Source organism: Lissotriton helveticus, chromosome 4_1 (genome assembly GCF_964261635.1).
Source record: "Lissotriton helveticus chromosome 4_1, aLisHel1.1, whole genome shotgun sequence".
Lineage (NCBI taxonomy): Eukaryota > Metazoa > Chordata > Amphibia > Caudata > Salamandridae > Lissotriton > Lissotriton helveticus.
Window position 1 is genome coordinate 1103086631 of NC_136063.1, and position 14623 is coordinate 1103101253.

Below are 14623 nucleotides of genomic sequence, written 5' to 3' on the forward strand. Positions count from 1 at the left end.
CAAGTCAAGATCGCCTAGAAATGCGCCTTTCGTGCTTCCAGGCTGTCTTCCCTTACGCGCAGCAGTTAAAGCCCATAACAAATGAGTGTAGACGGTACTACTGACTGGCCGGGGGCAGGGTCAGTAAATCAGCATTTTGTTTCATTTTCACCTTCGGGTAGCTGCATATAAAAACATGTACACACCTCAAATGAAAGATAAATGCAAGTTAAACTAATCAAAGGGAAATATACCCTTTTACCTTATGAAACCTCCGTTGAATAATATGATCACTGCAGATGTCTTCGTGTGTGACCAGAGAGTCACAGAATGATATCCTCAATGGTGCAGTGAGGAATAGTAACTTCTTTATAGTGCTACGAGTTCACAGTCTTCGACAGAAAGCACTGTGAATGTCATTATTTCTAAATTGTATTACACTGTATAAAACCGACTGCTGCAAAATATTGTAAAATAAAACATTTGCTTTAACAATATGCAAATTAGTGATGAGCATTCAGACTATATCTAGTGTAAGTATTTTTATATTTGTCCATTAAAAGGGTGCACTCCTTTCAATGGACATATATATTACCTCTGAAAAAGAAGAAATATTTGTCACCCGAAGCTGAATCACTCCATTAATTAAAACCTACACTGACTCCAAAGCAGCCTTTATATTTGGTGATTAACCATTGCACAAATGTTCATTTCTTTCAGGTAGCGGGCACCTTTGTGAGAAGGCATGATTCTTCTTTAATCCTCTACTACCTCTATCACAGCTCAGGAGACCCCCTCCGCCCTCTGAGTAGGCGCTGGGCTCCAGTTATGCCAGTCTTACTTAAAAAAGAACACGGGGAGCATTTTCCTTGCTAGCGTTATGGCTCAGGTCACCATTGTTGAGCACGGAACCGGGCCCAAGCAACAGGGGAGGGGGTGGCAATTGTGCTTTGTTTCTAGTTATTTTTATACCAAAAATAACATAAAGCCTACCGTGGGCATCAGGGCCGGACTGAGAATTAAAACCGGCCCTGGCAAAGTGCTCGGCCGGCCCCCTGGGGGTGCGACCGAGCTCTTTGGCGGGGCCGGTTTTCGGCCGATTTTGTTACAGGGCCGCTTTTGCAGCTATGCTGCAAAAACGGCCCTGTAACAAAAACGCCCCCCTGGGCCCAAAACGGCCCCCACCCTTGTGGCGCACCGGGGGATTGCCCGGTGCCTGCAACGGCCAGTCCGGGCCTGGTGGGCATCCTGGAAGTAATGCCCCTGCTAAGTGGGCAAAAGTAGACAGCCTACTGTGCAGAGCTGTAGGTAGCATTGGTGCTGCAGCTGCAGTAGAGGCCCAGTGCATAATTCATGTGCCAGTCTTTCTTTGAGCCTTGGAGCAATGGCCCAAGAGAGGGGAAAAATGAAGCAGAGGAGACACCTTAATTTGGTCATCAGAGGGATGGGAGCAATGAAGAGAGATGCGATGGAGAGGGATGATCAGGGATGGGGTGGAGAGGAGTGGTGTGAGATGGGAGCCCATGTTGTTAACAAAGGTCAGAGGAGACAGCAAGGCAGTAGCTATCATTAATGAAACAAATGCAGTGACACTTTTGCTCAGGGGCCCACTGCATAACAATTATGAATGTTTTACAATAAAAATGGGTTTGGGGCTAATTTTCTTTGCTAGCCTTAGGGCAGATAGTACCCTTGGTGCAAAAAACGGGGCAGCATGCAGTAGCTCATTTACTTTCAGAAAGAAACCTGACTTGTTTCAAGATTATAGTGATATTCAGACATGGTGGGGAAGGAGTGAAAGAAGAGGAGATAACCTGCTTCTCAGGGCTACAGCCATCATTAGTGCAGCAGGTGAACTGCACTGGGGCCCACAGCACCCTAATTATGGGCAGTAGGGTTTTGGTAAATTTTGTTCTTGTTTGAGGCTGTTGCTTTTTTAGAAGTCTCACATTTAGTGTGGATTACAAGCTACATAAAAGCACCCCAGAAATGATCTCATGATCCCCGCCCCCTGCGATCATCCTTCACCCTCCCCACTCCCTAAATCCTAGCCATATAGTTTGAAGGGGGCCAACTTCAAAACATTTTGCTAGGGTAGGGGGGGGGGGGGTCAGAAAAAAAAAAGTTTGAAGACATCTGCTGTAGGGCATTTTCAGAATGCAACCATCACTCACTTCATTTGGGCATGGTGTTCTCATACCATTGTAAATTGAGCTGTCAGTTCCATTGTAAACAAACTTGAGAATAGGCAGTTTGAGAACATCTGCAGTTAATCAATAAGCTGTTGTATTGGATTGGGCCTTTAAAAAGCAGTTCCGGCTGCTTTCTGCCTATCAAATACAAAATTAATTAGTGATCCAACCTGATTGCTTAAATAAATGTGCCTGTAGTGCTTACTTTTTTCTGGTACCTTATTCCATTATAATATATATTATATTATATGTGCGTCATTGTGCATGAGTGAGGAATTTGGGCACAGCGACACTTGCAAATAGTTAAGCATTGATGTTCAGCGTTGCACTGCACTCTTCCACGTTTTTAGCGATTCTTCGGTTGACGCCTTACAGTCATTATTGTGAAGCACAAACTTACGTACAAAGTTAAGAATTGAAAGTGGTTTTGATTTTCTCATTAGTAAGTGTGAGCCATAGTTAGCAAACCAGAAACTGGCACATAAAAGCCGATGCTGTGAGAAAACAATGACCTCTTTCTCGTCTGGCCTATAAATCCTTTTATTGAGCAGGAGACCTCCGGTTGTCGCTGGATTTAGTAATATTCCAGAGACTCATTGTGCAAATTTCACGACAGCCAGGTAATTATGCACTGGCATTTTCTGAAACCATTCAGTGCAAAAAAAGCATATTTGCATGTGTTGGTCAATTAAATTCACCTATTATCTGATCATTTCACAAGATGTGGCCGCCGTAAGGTATGTAAGCAAAGACTTTTTAGGTCTGGCTTTAGCCAAGATCTTTTGACTTTTCTCCAAATATATGTATAATAATATACTTGATTATTAATTCTTTTAGCCAACCCTCTTTATCCATTGGTTTGTTTTAGTGCCATTTTGGGCACTGGTTCAGACCACTTCAGCCATTGCCTTACCTCATTGTGAATGAGGGCAGCCTCATACAAAGTAGTCTATGGTTGCTAGAGACTGCTGTAGCAAAGAGGTGCGCTTTATGAGGTCCAAAACATATTTTTGCTTTTAGCCATTTTTTTATTTTTTTTTAGGCTGTTGACTGCCCAGCAACTTCCCCAGAAATAAAGGTTTACCAAAATAACGTCAAAACAAACATTGACAACGCCAGATGACTGGTGGCCAGCGCCAGATCTATTGTCTTTGCCAGTGCTTCTTACTTTTTTGCTTTGCTCCTTGACTCAATGGACTGCTACTGGTGCCTTACGGATTTCCAGCAACCATCTGGTTGCTGGAACCAGATGGTGTATTTTCCTATGGAACGGTTTGCCTCTGCCCTCTGGAATTCATTTTAAAACTGTGCAATAAACCATTAAAGTTAAAAGACTGAAAAAATGCAGTCGTCTCAATGTTACTTTTTAAGAAGTTTCGAAAAAAATGTTTTGAAGGAAGATTCTAGCCTGAGCAGGAGCAGTAAAATTATAAAAACATATTTGTTCATTTTGAAGCGATCAGTGAGTGCTGTGTGACATCACTGAAGTCATGGGGTTGTGAAAGATCCAAGCGTCAAACCCACAGCAAGTGTAGCAAATAAGTCACATCCATTCAGCTGGAAAATTGTAAGGGTGTAGTACGTAGCCCGTGGGGCATTTTGGAGCATACAGTTGCGAATATATTACTAAAGTATGGTGTGGTACCACGCTGTCATTTATAGAAAGCACATTTTCCATTGAAATTGGCACTACATTTGCATAGACATGCAATTTTATTTGATACCTAAATAGTACACAATGATAATTTGTGCGAGTAGGGTATTAAGGACTTTTTTTTAATCATTTTTGCTCATAACCACATACAGTTTCTTCATTTGTTTTGACCCTATTAGCAGCTTTGTTTACATCACACTTCAAAATTACCAAAAGTGTATGTCATTTGTAGTTTCTTAACTGCTGATCTAATTTGAAATATTTGTACAGTTTATTTACAGGTATTTAAATTATATTGTGTGTTAAAAGAATTGAGGTTGTACAGCCTTTCCTTTCACACTCTGTACCCCAGTAAGATTGTCACATAGTTTCCTTCACACAGCCCTCCCAGTTTGAACTCTGAAAAAGATTACACCAATCTCCATGTTAAAAGAATAAGTAGCAATTTGTCAGAAGACACAGCCTGACATTTGAGTTCTATCTTTGAACACACAGCAAATGTCACAAGATAAAAACAATATATAAATTCATTTTTATTGGTCGCTCACCTTCTGAGCGCTAGAATAGTTATTTGGGGGTGCTGCGGCAGCTCCTCACCCGCATCCCTACTTCCAGCACCCAGAAGAGATCTAATCAACAGGCGAGTTAAAGTTCACACTTTGTCAGCATTTGAATGGTGAAAGACTGAGTTAATCCTGCCAGGATTTATAACTGTGACCAGCATGTTCAACGCCCATCAGAGCAAAGAGCCCTCAGTCAACTGGGCTAGCAATCTTACTGCTTTAAGCACTGCAGCGTGCAGGGGACATGGGACTACCAAGTTTCATAATTGATGCTTTTAAAAGTTTGCTCGCATAAGCTGGTGCTTGAAAATGTATGACTGTCTATGTTTTTGTGTCACCATGCTGCACAATCTTACAGCAAAGCATTGCTGCAAAAGACCCCTTCGCCGCAGCTGTGCCTTGTCCCCAGCGACAGTCCGCTGACTAAATATCCTTAATGTGTTCTTAGTCTGAGATGCTGCCAAAAGTTTTTTGCTCATAATGAACATTTCTAAATGTGTATATGAAAGGAACTTTTTTCAACTCCATGTTGCCAAAAGGCCCTATTTCGAAACTGCCATCCCCCTATGTACTCTCTTGTGACACCCACGCCTCGCCCCATATTAGAGAGATTCTGGCACTGGCTGTCAGGCCTGAGGTAAGTAATTTAGTGTCTTTTAAATGTATGAACTCACTTCTTTGGGATGCAGTGTGTTGAACATTTGCCAGGGTTGCTTCATAGTGAGCCGGTGCCATGAGCAGCACCTGAGGTGACTAGTATCTGGCTCGGTGCCTTCTTGCCTGTTGTTCCACCACGTGCTGTAAAAGGAGAACACTCTTACATCTGCCTTCCCTCCAGCACCTTCAGAGAGCTCTGTACTTCTCAACCCAACCCCCAATCCGCTCATACCACGTGCATGCAGAAAGCCACAGTGGAAAAACTGGGTTTTAAAAACATAAAATGACACTTTCTAAATTTTTCTGAAACATGTTAACAGTGGAACTGGCTTAAGTCATAGTTGGAAAGAATTCATTTCTCTTATGAATAGTAGAATATTTAATGCGTAGACATCCATATTTAGCAGAAGCATGTCTAAGTTAACTACAATAGATGTAATTTGGCCTTTTGATACACTGTATTTGAAAATACTAACAACTTAGGCAGTTTGCTCACAAGGAATGACACTGTACAATCATGTTTTAATATAATCTTTCTACTGAGTGTTAAATAATAAATATTGAAAACAGTACTGGAATAAAAAGGAAAATAACATTTTCAAAACCTGCGGATTGGCGTACTCCTCAGAATATTCCAGTTATTTGTAAATGAGACGGGCTCCACCGCATAGCACTGGGTGGAGGGGAGGGGCAGTGAAAGTAGGCATCACAGTGGTCAGTTGTCAAGGAGCCTCTCCGCAACCTTTCTAGGTCGTCATGACAATGCTGCTGTCACTAGACATAATGTATTAACCTAAAAAGAGTTCTCAGGAGTACTGGAGAGAAAGACTTCAGATCCACCCTATGTTGGTAGCCAGTAGTACATGTTTTGGTTGGTTTCTTCCACAGAAAAAAGTGCTTCCCCTAAACAACTGATATTCATTTTTTTATTTATCGAGCTGCCTGAGCTTGAATTTTCAGGGTCATACAAATCACATTGCACTACTGTTAAAGTGTCTTAGATAACTAGATAATCTCTATTTTGTTAAATACATAAGGTCAAGTGACAAGTGCACTGTCACCCCAGATCTAAAAATCTTTGTAAATTAGTGTAGCCCTGGGCTGCCCATTCCGCTCGCAAACACAAAACTACACTCTGAAGTCTGTAGAAGACTGCAAAACATCCTACATGACTGCGCTCCTCTGCTCTGGTCTGCTGCCAGAGTAAAACAAACACCGTAGATTTCGGAGTACAACTGAGAGAGGCCCTTCGGCTCCACTCATATGTTGGTTCCCTTTAGTACAGGATCTGATTGGGCCGAATTTGGGTGCTTTCACCAAAGAGACTTCTTGTAATGCACTTTTTGGCTTGTGGCAGAGTTTATACTCGATATAGCAGACTGAGTTGGCTATGTTGGCAAGCCAGTGATCATGACTGTAGGCCTGATCTGTTTATTATGCAATGTTATGCTAAAGCTCTAGGTCTTCTGTATTTATTGTAAAAACTTAAATTGAAGTCAATATGCATTTAAGTGTGGGTTGTTATTGCTCTGTATTAAACCCTACAGATGTGTAACGTGAGTCTCGTGGCATGCTTGTTACTTGGGAGGGAGGGGTGAGGGGGGGTGAGCAGACACCAGACAATTTGAAAGTGTGCAAAAGGCCGCTTTTATTGAAACAGGTGCATATTTACAAAAATACCAACCTGGCAACCGCCTCACAAAACTAGTCCTCACTAAATAAGATGTTACCTTACAACCCCAAACGTCAGGCCCGCCCCTACCACGTCACAAACCCCGCCCCCACCCAGCACAACATAATTACAATTCAAACAATACCAAAACCTGATAATCATTTAAATATCATCCCAACCCACGGCAAAACATCACATTGCAAAACTTACCCACCAACAACTTACATTACCCAAAACCTTGTAACCACCCCGCGAAACAACTCTTTAAACTTTTCCAGCCAATAGCCCAACTTTAGCAAAAACCCAACAAGCTTCATGTCCCTGCTGACCAAGAACGCCCAATTTCCGCACGGCACCTGTTCCAAGCGACAATGAACAACATGTTTTGTCACCCCATATCCACCTGTTCCGACAAAAGACCCTAAAATTATGGAAGGTAAACAAATAAATAATGAAAATAAATAAATAAATGAATAAGTAAAAGACCCGGGGAAAGTAAGAGAAAAACCCTAACTGAGAATAGGGAGGGAGGGAGGGAAAATTTCCAAAAACTAATGAGCTCCCGGCCACCAGGTCATTCAACCTAAAATGGTGGCCGGGAGGAGGGGCTACAGGGCTATATAACTGGGCTCCCCCAGTAGGAACCGAGGGAGCCCAAAACCAGCCCAAAAACAGCCCAAGGCCGGTGCTCTGATGCAACCCCCCCCCACTAGCCCCTCCCAATCAGCCCGGGGGTGGGGACCTCCCTACGGTCGGCTGCCCCCCCCCAAGCCCCCCTTGGGAGGGAGGGGTGAGGGGGGGTGAGCAGACACCAGACAATTTGAAAGTGTGCAAAAGGCCGCTTTTATTGAAACAGGTGCATATTTACAAAAATACCAACCTGGCAACCGCCTCACAAAACTAGTCCTCACTAAATAAGATGTTACCTTACAACCCCAAACGTCAGGCCCGCCCCTACCACGTCACAAACCCCGCCCCCACCCAGCACAACATAATTACAATTCAAACAATACCAAAACCTGATAATCATTTAAATATCATCCCAACCCACGGCAAAACATCACATTGCAAAACTTACCCACCAACAACTTACATTACCCAAAACCTTGTAACCACCCCGCGAAACAACTCTTTAAACTTTTCCAGCCAATAGCCCAACTTTAGCAAAAACCCAACAAGCTTCATGTCCCTGCTGACCAAGAACGCCCAATTTCCGCCACCCAGAAAAGAGGGGGAAGGAATTACCCTCCTCTCTTTCTGCCCCCCAAAACCGACCAACCAAGGAACTAGAATCTCAACCCAAGAAATGTTGAATCTTCAAACACCTGGAGAGCACCTCTCGCAATTCCAATAGATATAAATCCATCCCTATACGAGATAAGTGAACACCATCGCCGCGAAAGAATTCCACATTGTCATAACGGATGTCCTTATGGGACACCCGCCCAAAACCCAGATCTCTACAAAAACGGGAAACCTCCAGATTCAACTTCCTTCGCGCCTTGTCAATCGCCCTAGGCTTGATCGCACCCCTCCAGGTTCTTCTAGGGACCAATTCTGTCCATAAAACATGGCAACCCGCCCATTGTTGACGAATAAGAGAAAGATCCTTCTTCATTGCTCTTAATAAAACCACCCCTTTCACCCCACAAAGGTCATTCTCCCCAAGGTGTAAGAGCAGCACGTCAGGACAAACACCTCCCACCAACCAAGAATTCAAGGCCGGGATAAGCTCCCTCCAGATCATACCTCCCTTCCCCTTCCATACAACATGAAAAAGACGAGAATTAAAACCAAGTGTGGAACCAAAATAGCTTCTTATAGCTTGATCTTCCGCGCGCCTAATGAAGGAATGTCCCACTATCCAGATCGTCATGACAGTAGAACGGGGGCCGGCCACTGAACCTGAAAAAGAAAAGCAGCATCAAACTCAAGAAAAACTATCATCCGCAGGCGCCATAACAGGATCAGTACGCACATAGCGCCTAAAACAGTTGGAGGACCAACGCCCCAGAGACATAATGTCTTGCTGCGACCAACCCCTGTTATGTGCTTCTGTAGCTGCCCCAATCCTGAAAGAATGTGTACCATACTGAGTCTCATCCAAGCCCATGAAGCGCAGCGCTTTACGCAAAACCATGCGCAGTTGGTACTCCGTCACCCTGGAACCATCCACATGTCGAAAAACAGGGCCCTCCAAAGCGGCCCCCGAACAGTCCCACAGACGCCTGGCCCACCCCAAAGGACACGTCTCAGGGGGGAAAGAAGCTTCCAGCCAGATGCCCCTCCCTTTGCTGTTTTGATCAGTTTTTGCTCGAGCCAACCAAATGTGCAACCCCGCTTCCAAAAATCGAACATTCTCCCACCCCACCCCAAACGTAACTTTCGACCCCAATAACTCAGAAACTCTGAACGCACCAAAAAACATCCAAACCATAAGAGTAGAAAACAGACAAACCTCAAACCCATTCAGACAAACAGAGGGCAAAACCTGCAAAACTCGGGCTAACGTCTGCCAGGACAAAGGTCGGCGAACCATATGTTCCCTACCCCTCTCCCTACTCCAACCCTCTAGCATACGCTTACCCACCTCCCCAGCAGAAGGAGAATAGCCCCACAGTAATTTGCCCATGAACGCAATACCAGCCAATTTTCCAGCAATCGTCACACGTGTCAACCCCCTGTCTATCAAGTGAAGAATGAACTGTACCACATCTTCAGATCGTCTCCAGCCCGGAGCGCGCCAGCCGGCCCCAGATTCTAAAAACTCTTTCCAGGCCAATTCATACGCTGTCCTAGTAGAAACTGCAAGCGAACCTACCACCAGCTGCAAAACCCTGTCTCGCCTACAGTCCACAGATGTTCCGGCATGCGGGTCGGCATCCTGTCCGCCTCCGAGGCTAGCCCATGGAATCTCTCCCACTGTGAACGAGACAAAGCATCCGCAATGTCATTGTCCACCCCAGGAATGTGTAAGGCCTTAAAACTGATGTCATACGTCAAGCACCCCAACACAAAGACTCGCAAGAGCTTCAAGATGTGAGCATCCCTGGCCGACTGCCGATTGATAATGTCCACTACAGCCTTATTATCAATTCGAAACAGCACTTTTTTGTGAGAAAGCTCCTGACCCCACAAAGTCAACGCCACCACCACAGGGAAAAGCTCCAGGAAGGCAATACTCCTGCCCCCGTTCTTCCACGCAGCAGGCCACTGTTCAGCACACCATCTGCCCTGCCAGTAAAGACCGAAACCATCACTGCCTGCCGCATCTGAAAAAATTTGGACGTCCCAAATCCAATTCTCTTCTCTGTACAGAGGAATGCCATTGAAAGAGTGCAGAAAGGCTACCCACATCCGCAGATCCTCCTTAACACCTGCTGACAAGCGAACGTGATGGTGAGGTAAAAACTGACCAGACAGAGCTCTACCCAAACGCCTGCAAAAAGTTCTACCTGCCCTGACCACCCTACAAGCAAAGTTAAGATGGCCCAACAGCACCTGAACTTCCTTCACTGTGACCTTCGCCTTGTTCAACATAACATGTAAAAGGTCCAACATTTTTTCTTTTTTATCCACAGGTAAACGTGCCTCCATAACATTAGAATCAATCTCGATTCCCAAAAAAGACATGGTCGCGCAGGGGCCCATTGTCTTTTCCGGTGCCAACGGCACACCTAAAAAGTCCATCAGAGTTTGGAATGTTCGCAAAGCATTCTGGCATACTGAGGAATTGGGAGCACCTACAAAAAAGAAATCATCCAGGTAGTGAGTCACAAGCTGATGTCCTGACGTGTTGGTGAAAAACCATTGGAGAAATGTGCTAAAGGTCTCAAATAACGCACAGGATATGGAACAACCCATTGGTAGCGCCTTATCCACATACCACTTCCCTTGAAATTGAATCCCCAAAAGATCCCAATCTCCAGGATGTACAGGCAACAAACGGAATGCTGATTTGATGTCACATTTCGCCATCGCCGCACCAGTGCCGGCAGATACAACCAGGGCCATGGCCACATCCACTGAAGAATAAGACACTGAAGCAGCCTCACCATCAATGAAATCGTTAACTGATGAGCCCTCCGGCCATGACAAATGTTGAATCAAACGAAATTGCCCAGGCTCTTTCTTAGGCACCACACCAATTGGGGAGACAATAAGATTTTCCAAGGGCCAATCATCAAAAGGACCCGCCATCCTTCCCTCCCGCACTTCCTTATCCAATTTGTCTTGCACCACCTCTGGATGTTCATTGGCCGACATTAGATTCTTAGACCAACGCCGCAACCGCGGCCCTGTGTAACCCAAACGAAAACCTTCCTGAAAACCATCTAACAACAACTTAGCAGCCTCGACATTCCCGTAGCCCCTCAGAGCCACAGCCAAGTGAAAAGGATTAACTGGCGTATGAGCCTTTGGCCCCAGTTCCAGAAGTGTTTTTCCCCCCCCTGTAAGATTGAGGCTGCTGTGCAGGAGCAGGGGCATTGGCTGCCTGTTGTGACCACTGTCTACCCCCTGTAACCCGAGGCCCCCAACACTTGGACAGTGGGTGCGGTTTACCACATTGGGAGCATTCGTGTCGAAATTTGCAATAGTCTCTTGGGCAATATCCTCTGTTAAAATCCCAACATGTCCCATTGGCTGATTGTACTGACACAGCTGCACCCACCCCTCCCCGAGTGGGCCTACCCTGAAAGGGCCGTGAAGGTAAAGGATACCCACTAGCTGTGAAAATTGTCTTACCACCCGCCGAGGCACCCATAGTGTGTTGCCACAAGTCATTATCCAACTCCCCCCATTTCGCTTCAGGATCCCAAGCCATCCGAGCCCGGAATTCCTCATCATACTGTGACCAGGCATAACCACTACCAGTAATCTGCGCTTTCCTGATCACATCCATATATTTAAAAAGTGCCACACAGCGCTCAGGGAATTTCTCACAATACACACTAGCGTATATAAGAAATGCCGCTGTCCAGTTTTCTATGGTCAAAGGAACCTTTGGGCGCTTGGCCAACTCATACTCTTCCTCCTTAGACCCCTCCTTAGACCTAACCTCCCTGTGTAAAAGCTTCAATAATTCAACGTACTCCCCTTTCCAAATCCTTTCCTTAGTAGACAGCATTAAATGAGCGCCCAAAGGTTTTGTGACGCCCATGTAAGGCAATTTCTTTATTTTAAGCTCCTTGCTGTGTGGGGGGTCCTTACCTACCTCCATGGGCTCCGTAACAGTCCCGGAATCCACCTTAGAACCCACCCCCCCGTCACTCGTACCCACTCCTTGATCCTTAACATAACGACCCTTGTGGAGTTTAAAATCCACGCCCTCTGAAGGAGGATCCCCCCCCGTTCCAACAGAAACCATCAAAGGCTTGTTCCGCGGCCCAGCAAGCTCACCTGGATTCAATAAAGGCAGTTGGGCCGGCCTCTCTCTCCATGCCATCTGTTCAACTTCAACACCTGACCGAGGAACCCTCACCACGGGGCCGCTCTCTCGAGTTGGTCTGGAAACTGTAGCTCTCGGACGCACCACCACCGGTGCCTGTAAAACATCATCAGAAGCGTGAAAAAGCCCCCCCCTTGCACCCTTATCAGGTATCTCGCCCTCCTCGGGGCTCTCCTCATCATAATCTAAAACCAAAGATTCTTCCAACCTCGGAGGGGCCAACTCCTTTGACGGGCTTCTGAAACCAACCCGGGTCTTACCAGCCCGTACTGACATCTGAGGCGGGGGAGCCGACTGGACCCGTCTGTACTCCCCCAAACGTTGACCAGATTTGTGCAACTGAACCAACGATGAATCCCTTTGCTGATGAAAAGAAACATGTGGGGCCAGCGAGGACGCGCCGGTCCTGCTTCTGCCAACCCCGCCGATATCCAAAGAACCTGACAATGGGGCCAGCGAGGACGCGCCGGGTCCGCTTCTGCCGACCCCGCTGATACCTGTAGAAAGAGAAGTTGGGGCCAGCGAGGCCGCGCCCGACCTGCTTCTGCTGACCGCGCCGAGATCCTGTAATGAAGACGTTGGGGCCAACGAGGTCGCGCCTGACCTGCTTATGTTGACCGCGCCGGGGTCCCTCGCCGGTACGGGGTATGCCGCGCCAGGCTCCACCCTCCCTTCTCCTCGGTGCAACTGGGCCGCACTCCACCCTACCAAGTCTGCCTCTCCACGACGCTCCCTGACCTGCAAAGCAAAAGGCTGAACTGATGTGCCGGGACCCTTACTACCAGAACGGCCAAAGCTATCAACACCACCAGCCATACAAAAACCAGAATCCTGAAACTGCACCCTACCAACCTCCCTAGCAACAGACCCCCTATATTGACCCGATAAGCCCTTCCGAGGAGGGGAAGGCTCCACTACCTCATCTCCACTACTCCAGTCCAGCAACTCTTGAACAATCTCGGAAGCAGGACCCGATGCCAGTCCACCCTGCCCTTTCTGCCGGATATCAGCGCGGGGCTGCTCCAACCTCCCAAGTGATCTGCCCCCAACAGGCAAACCCGGAAAACGCAAAGTGCCCCCAAAACCACTCAGCATATCAGTGCCCTGGCTGGGAGTAGCCCTGCCCGCGTCACGAACCCCCTCTGCCCAGGAAGGAAAAACATCTAGGCCCTCCCAAGATCTAACACCCACCTGCCTATCGCAACTCTCCTGCATAGGAAAAGTAACAGCACCACCCTCACCAGGCTCAACGAACCCCCTGCCAGACCCAGAAACATCCTGTGGATCACACAACAAAACACCACCAGACTGCTGTCCCAGCAAACCTGCCCCTGCCCTCCTTTCCATCTGCGCCCACTCCCCCTCCCCCACAGAACCACTAAGAACTGACAGTACCTCCCCCCGGGTTGAAACAGGGGGGGAAAACAACAGGGGGCTATAAGGCACAAAAACCTCCCCGGCCCCTAACTGTCCAGGCTGCACTGTAGGCTGAAGCACAACCTCACTCATCAATTGCTGCCCAGAGGCGGAAGCTGGCGGGAAAACACGGACATTAGTAAGCCCCCCATGGGAACCCAACAATTCCGCCTCCTGACGCAAACCAATTGCCCCCAAAACCGAGGGTTCACCAGATATGCCGGCCGGCACTGATGCAGAGAAACCACATTCAGCCTGAGTGCGCGGCGCACAGAATTCAAATTGCGCATGCGCGCCAACCGCCGGTGCCGCGGCCGCTGAGTCCTCAGCCTGACAGGCGGAGGTAGAAGCAGAACGCTTTCTGCCTCCCTGCTTGACGGCCCGCTTGCCTCTGGCAGCGGGGACCGAAAGCGAGCGCTGCAGCGGCACCACCGTCACAAAGGGGGTAGAAGCCTCCCCCTCCCCTAAACCCGCCTCACGCTGTAAACCCGCTCCCACTCCAACATGCGCCACACGTCCAGGGGTCGCTTTCCGAGCGCGCGGGCGGCCCCTCTCACTTACCCCCTCCCGGCGAGATTTTTTGGGCGACGCGCAAGCCGCGACCGCCGCCGCCACACGAGCTGAGGCCTGCCGCCGAGGACGCGACGGCCCAGTCACCTCTCCTATTACCAGGTCCAGGCGTCCCGCTTCGCTCAGAAGGCGGATCGCCTCCAAAACACGGTAATCTTCACCCGACATGACGAGGAATCAAAACGAAATGACTCTCACAAAATTTCCAATAACTAATCAAAATTTCCAAAAACTAATGAGCTCCCGGCCACCAGGTCATTCAACCTAAAATGGTGGCCGGGAGGAGGGGCTACAGGGCTATATAACTGGGCTCCCCCAGTAGGAACCGAGGGAGCCCAAAACCAGCCCAAAAACAGCCCAAGGCCGGTGCTCTGATGCAACCCCCCCCCACTAGCCCCTCCCAATCAGCCCGGGGGTGGGGACCTCCCTACGGTCGGCTGCCCCCCCCCAAGCCCCCCTTTGCACAGACAA

The 14623-nt window shown here is 47.7% G+C and overlaps 2 protein-coding genes across 3 annotated transcripts in view; one reads left to right on the forward strand and one right to left on the reverse strand.

Moving 5' to 3' along the window:
• The window catches only part of CTNNAL1 (catenin alpha like 1), an 883049-nt gene that overhangs the window by 38845 nt on the left and 829581 nt on the right, over nt 1–14623 (forward strand). The window lies entirely within an intron of this gene.
• On the reverse strand, nt 7876–13459 carry LOC144827441 (uncharacterized). Its single transcript, XM_078685750.1, has 2 exons — nt 12118–13459; nt 7876–8622 (listed from the first exon to the last, which is right to left on the reverse strand). Exons 1-2 carry the CDS (start codon nt 13379–13381, stop codon nt 8012–8014), a joined length of 1875 nt encoding a protein of 624 aa, XP_078541876.1. The 5' UTR covers nt 13382–13459; the 3' UTR covers nt 7876–8011.